At 40.9% G+C, this 14,149-nt stretch overlaps 1 protein-coding gene across 7 annotated transcripts in view; it reads left to right on the forward strand.

Annotated features, from left to right (window-relative positions):
* Positions 1-9,640, forward strand: part of RTEL1 (regulator of telomere elongation helicase 1) — a 118,017-nt gene extending 108,377 nt beyond the window's left edge. For 4 of the 7 annotated variants that reach the window (XM_077832237.1, XM_077832236.1, XM_077832238.1 and 1 more), the window contains 4 exons: positions 1,163-1,363; positions 1,937-2,116; positions 2,718-2,821; positions 8,382-9,640. In XM_077832237.1, coding sequence (XP_077688363.1) covers positions 1,163-1,363; positions 1,937-2,116; positions 2,718-2,821; positions 8,382-8,456 — 560 coding nt within the window. In that variant the 3' untranslated portion in view covers positions 8,457-9,640. The remainder of the gene's footprint in view (positions 1-1,162; positions 1,364-1,936; positions 2,117-2,717; positions 2,822-8,381) is intronic. The other 3 variants (XM_077832240.1, XM_077832241.1, XM_077832242.1) reach the window with 3 other exon arrangements.
* The last annotated feature ends 4,509 nt before the right edge of the window (positions 9,641-14,149 follow it).

Consider the following 14,149-nt stretch of genomic DNA (forward strand, 5'->3'; position numbering starts at 1 on the left):
TGAAAAGTTGAGATTAGGTTTTGATTTAGTTTAAATAATACAGATTTTCAGACAGATAAAGAAAAAGGAAAACACACACATGTTGGGCCTAACCACCTTGAAGAGGGATCTCTAATTCCACTACTGTAATGTTTCATTACTGCCCTCTTACTGACTTGTGGACATCCTAGTGCCTTTGATGGGCAATTCTCTTCAGGGAGCAGTGGATGCTACATGTGCAAGGCAGCTGAAGGATGGAGAACAGCTAGCAGGAGTAGAAAATGCTTAAATGTGGCTCTGTTGGGTCCCGCAGAATCCCATCCAAATCCCACAATGTGGGTGACGATCTCTACATGTTGGGAAATAGGTTACCCTACTCTGTTAACTGTAGACGTGGGTTTGTCGCAGCTGAAGAAGATGGAAATGAACCACATGATGTGATGAGTCAGAATTTCCTGTTGAATGTCACATTATTGAATATGCAGTGTTGTAGCTGTGTCAGTCCCAGGATACTAGAGAGACAAGGTGGGTGAGAGTAGTACATATTTATTGGACCAACTTCTGTTGGTGAGAGAGCTTGAAAGCTTCTCTCTCTCACCAACAGAAGTTGGTCTAATACAAGATATTACCTCAACCACTTTGTGTGTCTATTCTTGACTATGGTGTATCAGTGTTTTTAGTGAGCAAGCCAGTTTCAAATTGAAGCACCACAAAGGAATTGTCTAAGCTTGGCAATAACCCAAAGTGGGGACTTCTTAAAATTTCTGTACTCACGGTCTAATTTTTTTCCCAATGTAAAAAACATACCAAGAGGATTCCTTCTTGAGACAACCTTTTTGGGCACTGACCTTGTTTGACTTTGCTATAACACCCTGCAGTGCTCATTGGCGCACCAGAACAGAATTAATGTCTCTTTCAGGGGTGGAAGCAGAATTTTCAGACAAGCTGATGCTGCTGTCAATGCAAATACTCATCCTCTAGTGAGAAAAAAAATTAAGCATCGCCCTTCAAGAAATGATCAGACATTCCCCAAACCTTCAGATGTGCTGGGGAGATGGTGGGAATCACTGGCTATTCTGGCTCAGTCTCCACAGAGCTTTCCCCTTTTCCAAAAAGGAATGCACAATCTATGCTAAACCCATTCATTTCATGTGTGTGTGACTTTTTAAAACATTTTGAGCAGGGTTCTACATGTTTGTACGTCCTCATCACAAAGAACAATTCAGACAGATGTGTAAAGACCTGACTGGAATGAGCTGCAGTGAGGAGAAGGAGAAATTGCAACTGGAAGTGCAGGAGCCCAAGAGTCCTCTGAATCTGGAGAGTTCATGTTCCAAAGCAGAAAACAGTGAAACTCAAGATAAAGCTGTCAGCCACACACCAGGTTTGGAATGAACACTTTTCTGGCATTTAGATCGTATTATTTATTTTTGTGGTAGCACGTAGGAGCACTCCAGACATGGATCTGGATCCCATTATGCTAGGTTCTGTACAAACACAAAACACAATAACAGCCCCAGTCCCAAAGAGCTTGCAATCTAAGTATCAGACAAGAGAGAACAGGTGGGTACAGAAAGACAAGTGGATGAACACAAGGAAATAATGAGACAATCACCTGCAAAACAGTTCTTCTAGACTCATGGGAAAATTAAGGCAAAAGCCTTCCATGTGAGCAAAGTCCACTGTCTTTAGGTAGAGTCTACCATATTAGAGTTGTTCCATTGGAAGGGTCTCCATTTTTTTCAGTGATAATTTTATGTATGTTAATACAGTATCAGAAACTTGTGGTATGGAATAATGTGATTTAGAAAAAAAAGTTAATCAAATTTGTCTGGCAGACTTCTAAATGAAACCCTCCTGGAAATGCCAGCTGGTCAAATTTCACAAAGAGCTGAGGTATGTCTAGTATTCTGGATTACCCCACATTATATACTGTTTGATATGTATTCATGTGCAGCTACTTTCAAGAGTGAAATGCCAAGAAAAACCCAGAGCAAGATTTTATCCTTCTGCAGTAATCAGAACAGGAAAACTGGCTCTCAAAAGACAGACACATTGACAGGATCCAGCATCATAAGAGCACCTACCAACCCACGCAGTTTGCATGTCTTGCCCTTCAATACGGAGCCAGAGTGTGGTAGGTGTAGATGTACTGGGCGGAGATCTTGCCCTCTAACTCTAGAAAAGAATGGTCAAAAATGTGTCGGAAATCCAATTATGTTTACCCTTTTTAGAACAGTATGAAGCCATCTTTTATTACTACAGTTATTCATGTGTATTTAAGCATTCAGATACAGCAGTGATGAGTGTGGTATAAAACCCTATATAGAATAAAATCGAATTTGGGTTTTCTTGTTCAACTATGTCCATTCTGTCTAAGTACTTACGTGGCCTAGGATGAGTGCCCCCTGAGGACTAATGCAGTTATCCTCACACCTACCCTGTGAGGTCAGTAGTATTACCCAGCTTAATAGATGGGGAACTGAGGCACAGCAAAATTGAGTGAGGTCACACAGAAGAAACTGTGTAATAGGGCCAGGAGTTGCACCTCTAAGATACAGGGGCCTCATAAAACACATTGCACACACCTTCAACCATTGCTTTCTAAAAAATGCACTGGAAACATGAATATGTAAAAACTTCCGAAACAGAGTTACTGGAATTTAGTGTCTTTTCTCTCTTTCTCTCCCCCCCTCCTTCCCCACCCCGGCACCTTCTCTCTCAACTGCTAATTTTAGGAAGATTCCAGTGCTCTAAATGCAAATCTGAGGATGATGTGCCTTTTAAATGCCAGTTATGTACCTTTACTTGCTGCAAAACATGCTGGGAACAGTTCTTAAAGGTTGGCTTTGCTTATTAGTTTCCGTTATTTTCTCAGACTTTTAGTAAATTTTGTTTTGGTTTAATGAATCAGATGGACAGCCCTGGATTTGGAAGTCCTCTGCTTCCCTCAGGGCCTTACCACTCTGACTCCATGATCTCCATGCTGCAGTGATTGAGGGCATACCATACCTTTTGTCCTTGTTGAGACATAAAGCCTCACCCCATCTGAGCCTTCCCCAATTTTTTCTGCCTCCAGAGAGGTGCAAGCAGCAACCTATGGAACTTAATTTGTGACAGAGATTTTTCATACATCTTAACTCTTATTTTAAACATTTTCTTTGCCCGGTTTTGTTTCATTCCTGAAGCATCTTCTGTAAGGCACAATCATGAGGCAACCTTCCTGCCATCACTGCATCATCCTGCTACTTCAGAGTTATCCTGGCTTGCAGAGATGGATGCCTTTCCCCTGGATAAGAAGATGAAAGCATTACTGCAAAGTATCTCTTTGGTAGCATCCTCCACAACAGATACTTTCCTAGACTTCCTGTGCTGTGCTGTGCAGTGCCTTCAGTGACTCAAGCACGGTAGCCCAATAAGATCTGTGGCTCTGCCCCTGAAAGGCAGATGAGAGGATGAAAAGGCTTGACAGCTTCCATGTACTCAGGGGTGAGGATGAGAGTGTTAATCAGAGAACCTGTAGACAAGTTGGTAAGAAAAGGCATCAGAGAAGAAAGAGAAACCCCTCCCCTCTCATCCATGAAGCAGTACAGAAGGGACTATGAGCAGGCATTCAGAAACGGGCAGTCCTTCTGTACCTACCGGTCTTCTTAGCTTCATAGGGACTTTTTATCAGGAAGACGACCCTGGAATATATTGACAAAGTGTGGAAAATCCAGATTAAATTAACAATAAAGACATCTTCAGACAAATGGGTTCTACAATCAATTCAGAACAGCTGTTCAATAGAATTTCTCCCCAAAATGCATGATATTCCCAACATTAAAGAATCCAGGAAATTACGAGAAGGCCAAAAGGCCATTTTGCAACTGCTGCAGATTAGGGTTATATAACCAGTTCCATCAAACAAGCAATCTTATGGAGTGTATTTGATTGTTTCTTTTTGGTTCAAAATAGGACAAGGCCATGCAAGCCATCTTGGATCTCAAAACACTCAGTTTATTCACCCAAAAGTATGGAGGCTTTTAAGTCTGTCATAAAAGCTCTGCATCCCCAGAATTCCTGTCATTGATAGAGCAGAGACGGGAGTGAGGTGTGTCATTACAAGTGTCTGCATTTCTGCCACTATAAGAGACACTTTGAGTATAAGTCCCTTCCTTTCAATTTGTTGGCCTTGTCATGGATCTTTACTGAGGTCCTAGTGTCAGCTGTCCAAGAAACAGGAATACCTCTCTGCCTGTTTCTGGACAGCTTGCTCATCTGGCCCTTCTCGACGGAGAAAGCTGTTGAGGCCAGCAACCTGCTGGTATGTGTTTTCTTAGTTTCTGCTGCTGAAGGCCCAGGGTGATTACAAAACAGCATCATATCACTAGATTCCTAAGAGCTGAAAAATCCAAAAGTTTGTTTCCTGTTTGCTACAGACCTTTATGAATCCTTCCTTTGAACCTCTGAGGAAAGACTCCCTGTGATTTTTCACTTGTAAACTCTTTCCTAATTGCTGTTATGTCAGGCTGGGGAGTTTTTTTGTTTTATTTTTGCGGGGGCGGGGAGCCACAGTACTGCACCATGCTGTATTTTTCATCAGGATGAGGTGATGGTTCTTAGGACTGAACGACACCTTAATTCCAAAGATCAGTTTAGTTTTTTCTTGGCTCACAAGCAAATGAACCTTCCATCCTTCTGCCATAATTCTCAGCAGCCTGTAGAGATGAAATGGCACACCCTTGTTGTATGGAGAGTAGTTACAACCAACCTGTCATGGATGTAGTGCTGTCTGCACTTCTGTTACCAGAGGACATGTATTCACTGAGGGGGGGAAAGGGTGTTCTTAATTCTGGTTACTTATCTGCATTAGTTTAGTCAAGTTAAAATAGCAGGGAAGACATGACAACTCGGTTTTTTTAACTCACATTAGCAGATTGAGTTCAACCATAGGCTCCCCTATAGGCTTTAACTCATGCTGCTAACTCAAGTTAAAAGTGGAGTTGCTGTGTCTTCATAGCTATTTTAACCCAATTCAGTTAATGTGGATTAACTAACCCAAATTAGGAGCAAACCTCTTTTTCGTTGAAGACCTCCCCCTTCTTGTTTCTTTGAATGCACACAGCACAGGTCTTGGGTCTCTTGCCCTGTTTCATGGAGGAAATGTGATTCTTCCACTCAGACTAGGATCTGTCTACACTACCCTGCGTATACCAGCCACTTATCCTATAGGACCAACTGGTTTTCGAGCACCTGCGTTTCCTCCCTTCAGGAACCTGTGACCAGTGATCCAGGGTATGTATGCACTGCAGCAGGGAGTGTGCCTTCCAGCCTGGGTAGACAGATTTGCACTAGCTTGCTAAAAGTAGCAGTGTGGATGTTGCAGTCTGGGCAGCAGTTTTGGCTACTCCCCTAAGTGCAGATCCAGGGGGTTGGATGGGCTTGGACTTGAATTGCTCACCAAAGCCACCTCCCATGCCGTAACATCCACACTGCTATTTGTAGCAGGTGAGCTTGAGTGAAGGTAGCACAAGTCTGTAGGCCCATGCTGGGAGGCACGCTCTGAGCTGCAGTGGTTTCAGGCCTGTTGCCAGAGTTGAAAGCTCTGGAACAACCATGTGTTGGCTTACTTTGTGGCATGGGTCTGGTATAGTTTGGTTCATGAGAAGCTGAGTATCTTGCAGTTTTGGAAGCTGTCATTCTTTGAAAGGCCTGGTGTGGGGCAGGTTCTCTGACCCAAGAGACAGGATAAAAGATCTGTTCTGCATCCAGTCACCTAGTAAAGAGGGGGAAACCAAGCGTTAATATTGTGGGACATGAAAGGTGTGAGAGGGGAAACAAATTTCCCCATCTTTCTCTAGAGCCTGGAGGAGGAGAAGCAGCGTCTCATTCTCGTTCAAACCTTGATCCAACTTCATTCCCAGGGGTGATTTGTTTTGTGACAGATGTCTCACCAGAAGGAAATGAACAGCCACTGACCACTTATTTCCTCTGGGCCCCCAAACCGCCATCAGATGGTAGTAACATTTGATCACTAGTGACCTAGTCTGGATTCAAACTCGTGACTTGTAGACTAAACTTTGTTCCTTTACTACAAGTTACTCATTCTAAATAATTGGTTCAAGCTTACTACATTTAATGAGGAAATGACTAACAAACCATCATACAGCACACAATGACTTCTCTTTACCCTAATCTTAAATCCTTTCCCAGTCATTATTATGGTAAGACCACTTAAAGGCGTGGGAAGAATGCTGGTCAATCATTGGAACTTTCAGCACAGGAGGATGTTCAATCCAGAGGGCATGCACCAAGAAGAGCAGCTTGGGAAAGATCTCTCCAGTGAATTCTTTCAAGACCCATTTGGCAAGCTGAGCATCATGCACATGATGTATACTGTAGGGCTTTGTCTTTAAATGTTTTGTGAAATGGATGGTCTTAAATGTGCCGATATACAATGAACAGGTAGACGCAGTTCTTTCCACGTACCTCTGTGTGCCTCAGTCCTGATTTGCAGCATTTTTGCATGTCATTCCTGAGCAGAAACTATCCATTGTTCTACCTTGCACAGTGGGCCTGTAATATGGGCAGACTATCATAATACTTTGCACGTATACAGTGTCTTCCATTTAAGGATATCAAAGCATGCTTACAAATGGATGTCTCCTGGGGATTAGATTGAGACAGCCAAGCTTCTATCCATTTGTAGCCTTTGAACCCATGTTTCCAGAATCAAAAGGCTAGAGCATTAAGCTACTCTGCTGCAATCTAGCGTCTATTACGAGGACTGACTAACTTCTATACTGGGAGACCTTGAACTGCTACTGCTCATGCTGCATCTGTCCTTTGAGTATGTAGCAATCTCCAAGGCTGTCAATATAGCCTCCACAAGGACTAAATTTACTTCAGACAACCTCACTTTTAAAATATTTAAAGCATTTTTTTCTTGGCCAATAGCCTTCATCCCGGAGTTCCTAGGAGGAAGTGGAAAATTTGGTTCTAGGCTGTTACTCTCTGTTCAAAGATGAAAGTCCGCAAGAAGGTTTTGGAGGTCACCCTTCCCTCAGTGTGGAAAAAGAACTAGCTCTGTTAACTAGGGACATAATAAGGAATCCCACGGGATCAAGTTCATAAAGGCTAGAACCGTTTCACTTTAGAAGCAGTGAAACCAACAGGCTGTAACCTTCACAACAGAGAGGTTTTCATCTCACAGGCTTTATCTTCATGGACCCAAAAAAAGGTGTTTTTTACAGTGAGGTAACTAACATGCATTAGCTATCCCACTGTTAAAAATCCACTTATTTCACATAGCCACAATCAGCTAACAGTTACATCTTGTCCTGCCACCACAACTTGGCCATGGCCATAAACATCATGGGTTGCCTTGTTTCAGAGTAACAGCCGTGTTAGTCTGTATTCACAAAAAGAAAAGGAGTCCTTGTGGCACCTTAGAGACTAACCAATTTATTTGAGCATGAGCTTTCGTGAGCTACAGCTCACTTCATCAGATGCCTTGTGTCTCAAATAGGTCACTTCCCCTATGCTGTGCTTGAATTGTACAAGAGGAAGTGGGAACTCAAGAAGTTCAGCTACTATCTCATTTGGTTTTTCGAAGGTCCAAATATTTGTATATTTTTGCAACAGCTGTTGCATATTCTGCATTTCCCCCCCTTTATTTTAGTAATTGCACAATTGGAATTGATTTTACAGAAACCATTCCTGTGGGGTGAGTTGCTATGAGAATTGGGCAGAATTTTTTTGATGGCTAATTTGCTGAGGAGTGCATTCTTAAAGTTCTCAAAATTATTGGAAAATTTGGGTCAAATTTAGTGGACAGTTTTGCCTGAAAAAAAGGGAGTACAACTGTAAAAGTCAAAACATTTTGTTTTCATCATTTTAAGTTAAACAGTTTGACATCTCATTTTTTAAAGATGTTTCATTTAGAAATTTAGCTAATTAAAAAGGGAAAAACACTCAAATGACCTGAAACAACAAACTGAAAAAAAAAAAAAAAAATTTCAGGTCAGGGTAAATGTTTTGTTTCTGTGCCGGGGGCGGGGGGGGAGGGTGGAATCAGTTTTCAGTTTGAGCCGAACTAAATTTTTTCAGGGGTTTTTGTTTTGTTTTGGTTTTGGTTCAGCTCATGAACAGAAAAATTGGTTATTTGCTCAGCGTGAACTGCTACTTCATTAGAGCAGTTTTCCTTTTCTTTCTTGTGTCACAACCAGTTAAATGGTTACATGTTGAGTATGTTTATAATAATTATAATTGTTGGGGACTGGCAAATGGTGGGCATGACTGATGTTTGTATTGAGACTGCTATTCTGTAGACTTCCTCCTTTGCAGATCTACTCTATGCAGACATTTGAAAGGAAGTGTAATGCTTGTAATCTGTGTGTTTTGTTCATCTGTCTTCCCAGATTGCTAAAAGGTGCCCAGAATGCCAAGCTACTACCAAGAGGAAGCATTTAGCCCAGGTTTTTTTTCTGCCATAACCTCCCTGACAAGGGGCAAGTACATTGTGTCAGCACTGGTTAAAGAGCCAGCAGAAAAAGAGATTGGAAAAAGAAGCAGGGTGCACATTCCTTTACGGACCCTTGATCTCAGCTTCTCGCAGCATCATTCCTCTCCTTGGCAAAACTCATCAAACCCCAAAGACCTCGCTTCCCACTTCTCTTTCAGCAAGAGGGGAAAGAAGCAAACATTGTCCTTAGAATTGTAACGAAATGGGGATCTGCATTTTTTATGTGTTTGAATCAGCAGATTCTTGTGCCGATATGGTCCTTTTAAGTTGAACTTTGACAGCCTGGAGGAGGTTTTTAGTAATTGCCTTCTCTCAAATATTTACTCAGTCCTCGAAAATTTCCCAGCAGTAGTAGTGCCCCGAATCCCCTTTTCCAGGAATACCATTTTCCTTTGGTGACTTACAGAAGCTGTTGCTGCTAGGGATTTCAGAGCTGTAAGGTGGTGAAAACCTTTTTAAAAATCCAGTAGTTTTTACTGTGCATCGCTCGTAGTACAGACCAAACTCATCTTGTGCTTATTTATGCCTTCCCTTCCAATCAGAAGCCTGTTTCCTATATGGCTATAAGTGCTGAATGTTGCACTGAGCACGCTTCCAAAGAGGATTCGGTTTCTTCTGAGGCACTTGCACACTCCTGTTGTGTCTGTACGGTTTCATACTTGTGTTTTCAGAAGTGTAGCAGGGAGAGTGAAAGAACTATTCATGTTCTTTCAAAGTGAACGTACAAACTGATTTTAAACTCCATCAAGTTGGAAAAGAGAAACACTGATATTTTCACTCTCTGACTGGGGGTATTCATGTTTTGCTAATTTAAGGAATTGTATCAATTTTTAAATCTTCAGTGGAAAATCTAAAATAAACTAAGTAAAAATGAACCAGTTTGCACGTCCTGAGTGTATTGTACATGGCTTTTTGTTTTTCACTGTGTCTAGAAGAGGTGGGCGTTGAATCCAAGTGGAATCTAAAGTGGAAGTAAATAGAAGTCATTTTGCTATATGATTTTAAATACTCTGATATTTTTGCAACAATCCTTTGATAATTTTTTGTCACTCTTGTGTTTTCAGTTGTCAACTTGTATAACATGATATAATGGCTGGAAGTTGAAACTTGGCAAATTCAGACTGGAAATAAAGCATTTTATTGGAGGGTAATTAACCACTGGCCAGTGTACCGAGTGTTGCGATGGATTCTCCATCACTGACAATTTTTAAATCAAGACTGGATGCTTTTCTAAAAGATCATCAGCTCTAGGAAATATTTTGGGGAAAGTTCCTGTGGCCTGTGCTATGCAAGAAGTCAAGATAATAGCAATGGCCCTTTCTGGATTTAAAGTCTATGAATCAGTGACAAATACATATGACTTTCAGATGCTTAGAATTTGGGCGGCAATTGTGGGGAAGGGGGCGGGGGGGGGGCATGGACTTACCCTTTTGGTAAGTTTGATTTGCTTTTGCTTAGCCTAAAGGTGGATTTTGGGTGGAAAGTTTGGTAAAATTCCCTTTGTCCATTTTCAGTATATTCAAAAATGAAAGGTGAGTGATATTCTGAGAAATTTGAGAGGGTCTTTTTTTCTCATTTTGAAAACTCAAAACTGCCATTTTTGAAATTTCACACTTGCTGTGGATTTTATCCACGATTAGGAAAGTGCCTTTGACAAATTTGAAGAACCTTCAGTTATAAACAACTTAGTTGTTCATGTGTGGTATGTGACTTAGTGTGTCAAAATGTGGAATTGTGGGTGTGCATGTGTGTTCAGATTTGAATTCACATCTATTGGTTTTAACTGCTTCTATGTTTTTTTCCTAATAAGCTCAGACTGGAAGAAGGGCGGGGGGTTGTTTTTCAATGATGATGATACAAAAGCTTTTCCTTACTACTTGACTGAATAATTAGAAGGGGAAGTTGAAAGATGAGGATTTAGATGGATCTGAGGATAATCTTGTGCTGGAATATATTCTCCCAGATTTCAATATGTCCTAATATGTGGACGTATTTTACTGTACATTTAAATTTACCAGCACCTTACAGTTAGCATATTAGTTTATTTTTGCTGTCTCTGGCTTTTCTGAGTACCTAGATGTCACTTTTTCCCCTTTGTTTTTTGGAAAGTGGTCTCAGATGATTTTGAGGACTTCAGCCAGATACACACACATTTTATTTTTTCCTGATTTTTTTTTTAAAACCTTTTTATTAGTTCTGCTGATGTACTGCTGATACTAAACTAGCGTGGGAGACATCAGCAGGGACAAATAATGCAAAGGGATGTAGTCGTTATAAACATGGATGGGAAATAATTAAATGAGGTTTCAACCTGGAAGCTTATCCTTACGCAGGAAAACCAAGAGGAAAGATATTTAACAAATAGTAATGTTGGAAAGGCACTAGGGCTGAAACATGACCGGCAACAAACTCCTGCCTCTTTAAAGCTCCCAGGGTCTTGTGACGGATGATACCACAAAGCTATCAACTGGTTAGGGAGGGAGGGACTATAATACAGTGGTGTAGTGATTAAACAGGAATAGGTCTGGAGGAAACCAGGCATCCCAGACATGGTGTTGCCACACATTAAATATAATGAAATATTTTTAGTGGTGGTATTTTCTTTGTATTAGATCCACATGACATCAGTTGCAACCTAAATACTTTTTCTAATCTTGAGTCTCCCTTTTGCCTTTTTAGCAAAAAATATCAGTCATCATGACTTCATGGAAGTCAAAAATATTCAGTGAAAAGCAGCTTAGATTAATACTTTGCACTCCTGTAGCATCTTTGTAAGTCATCTGAGATCATCACATGAATCAAGTGTCACAACCACTCCTGATGGTTCAGTTCCAGCCATTGATTTTTGGTGCTAATTTCACACCTTAATACTGCTTGTGTTAGGCCCGTGCAACCTGTGGCATGTGAAGTTTAAGAATAGAGCAGAATCATAATGGATTCTATTATAATGAAACTCTCTTTAAGGCAGTGGAATATTTCAGTGCACTGCAATGTGCATTCTGTGATTCTGGTTGTGTGGAAAAACTTAAGTTCCTTTGTCATTTAAAAGAACTGCACCTTGCTCCTTTCACCACTAGAGGGAAGTTGTAGTATAGGATAGTACATGGGTTTTCACTGAAGAGTATAATTTTGGACTACTTTATATAGTAAAGAAATGATAACTTCACCTATATTTATTTAAGGGAGCTTTAACTGCTGCAAACTCATGCAGCTATCTTTTGCTTTGTCTTATTTTTGATTAGTGGGTTTCAAGTTTGTGGGAAGATAACCAGGTGAGTGACCTTGCTGTTTTCTCATGCATCCCAAAAATGTAAACCCCCAAACTAGAACATCTTCATTTCACGTTCTTCTGCATGGATATCTTGGGGGGGGGGCAGGAGAGATGGGTGGATGGATCTTAAGAAGACATTTGGAGACCCTGGATTTATTAACCTTCTGGGCCAACCGTAAATCTCAGTATATATCACAACCATTTGGGGAAGGGATAGTTTGAGGAATGTAGAGTGGTCATTTGTGAAATGATGATTATTGTGGGTTCAGTCCTGTGATCTTACCAATAGATGGGCCTCTAGCTGGGTTCTGAATTAACACAGTTTAGAGCACAAAAATAATTGGGTTGAAGTAATTGATTGACTGTACTCTTACCTTCCTAAAGGTCAGAGGGGAGGTGGGTGGGGAAGCTGCTTCTGTTCCATGGATACCGAATTTCACCCTCTAGTAGTGAGCTACTAGTGTGGCACCTCTAATGAGCACTACAATCATAAAACAAAAATTAACTATAATACTTTGGGTTTGGTTGCGGGGCCAGAAGTCACTCAGTGGTCAGCCCTACAAGGCTGGTATCGAAGTGTCAATTTTAAATGGAACATCTGGACATCCCTGGTGCACCAGGCAGATGACTGTGCTGTTTAAACTGCTGCTTGATACACATACTGCAAGAAAAGAACAGGAGGACTTGTGGCACCTTAGAGACTAACAAATTTATTTGAGCATAAGCTTTCATGAGCTACAGCTCACTTCATCGGATGCATGCATGCATACTGCAGGAAAGGATGTAAATGCAGATCTATTTTTCATCTGAAATAGTGGGAAATCAAGAAAATCTTCCATGCTTGCACTTGTTTAACCATTCAACAGCATTAGTATATGACTGTTTACCATTTCAGCTTGTTCAAAGATTTGCAAATGTTTACAGATGATCCTTGCAAGTTCTTGGAAATGCCCTCAGTGAATGGGTAGCTAACGGTAATAACAAGCTGTGAAAATCCATTATATGTTGATAGAAATTATTTAGCCTTTTGGTTACCAGAGAATAAAGTGTGTCAAAGCTCCACAGAAACTAACAGGCAACCAGATATTCACAGCATCCCTCTCAAATCCCTGTTTTCTCAGGGTAATTGCTGCTACTTTTAAAACTATTTGACATTTGTAGCTTGTCTGCCTTCTATATATAGATCTATAATTTAGTTTTAATAAAATGATTTAGATAAGTGCATATTGAGGAAGCAAACGCCTACCAGTCCCCTGCTGACAGTGACTGAATTGAATGAGGTTGCAAATCATCCAGGTTAATATTATCCAGATCTTGCTTCCTAAAAATAACAGCAATAAAGCTAAAACCCCATTTGGAATATGGACCGTGTAAAGGTCAGCCTGTTACTTCTCTATCGTATTGTAGGAATTGCCAGACCAGACTAGATCTCGTTTCCATCTAGTACAGTATCGGCTCTCTGACAGTGGCCAGAATCAGATGTGTTAGAGGGAATGTACAAAAAACCCTGAAGTAGTCACATGAAATAACCAGTTCAAGGATAGTTACAATTTAACCTCATCCTTAAAGGTTGGTTTATGCCCTGAAGGCTTCTATCCTTTCCAAACACTGGGTTGTAGTTTTAATCCTCTCCGACTTCCATGCAAATGTCCAGTCCCTTTTCAAATTTTGGTAAAATGATGAGATTGATCTTTGACAGGTCCAGTGGCTGTAAGAACAAAGATTCAAATGTGGATTCACCTTTCAGAACGGGAGCAGAGCCAATACTGACCTAGAGTTGGAGGTGCGACAGTTTTGTGTTTCCAACTAAAGATTAGCCCCACCTGCTCAGTCAAACAAGAAATGCTCGGTGCAGGTCCTGCTTAATTCTAGCTGCATGCAGGATACTCATATAATGGCTGGTTCTTTGGGAGGAAATTCCAACTTCCTTCCCCCATGTCTGACTCTGCTTTGCATTTTGTTTTCTTTTGATAAGAGGTTTTGCATTTGCTTTTCAAAACACATGGTACAGGACTTGCCTTTGAAGGTTGTTGAATGCTTGAACTGGGGGACCTGTTTGGATGGGAAACACTGCCTCTTCCTCTGGGGGGGCACTTCTGGGCCACTTGCAGTATTTGCATTCATTACTCTATTGCCTGGGTGTGCAGGATGTTTACACCACACGTATTTTTTTAAAGGTGATCAGAAGGGAAGCTATCCAGTAACATGCAGTGCATACACAGTATATATTTCAGAGTAGCAGCCGTATTAGTCTGTATTCGCAAAAAGAAAAGGAGGACTTGTGGCACTTTAGAGACTAACCAATTTATTTGAGCATAAGCTTTCATGAGCTACAGAATGCATCCGATGAAGTGAGCTGTAGCTCACGAAAGCTTATGCTCAAATAAATTGGT

Source organism: Eretmochelys imbricata, chromosome 13 (assembly GCF_965152235.1).
Source record: "Eretmochelys imbricata isolate rEreImb1 chromosome 13, rEreImb1.hap1, whole genome shotgun sequence".
NCBI lineage: Eukaryota > Metazoa > Chordata > Testudines > Cheloniidae > Eretmochelys > Eretmochelys imbricata.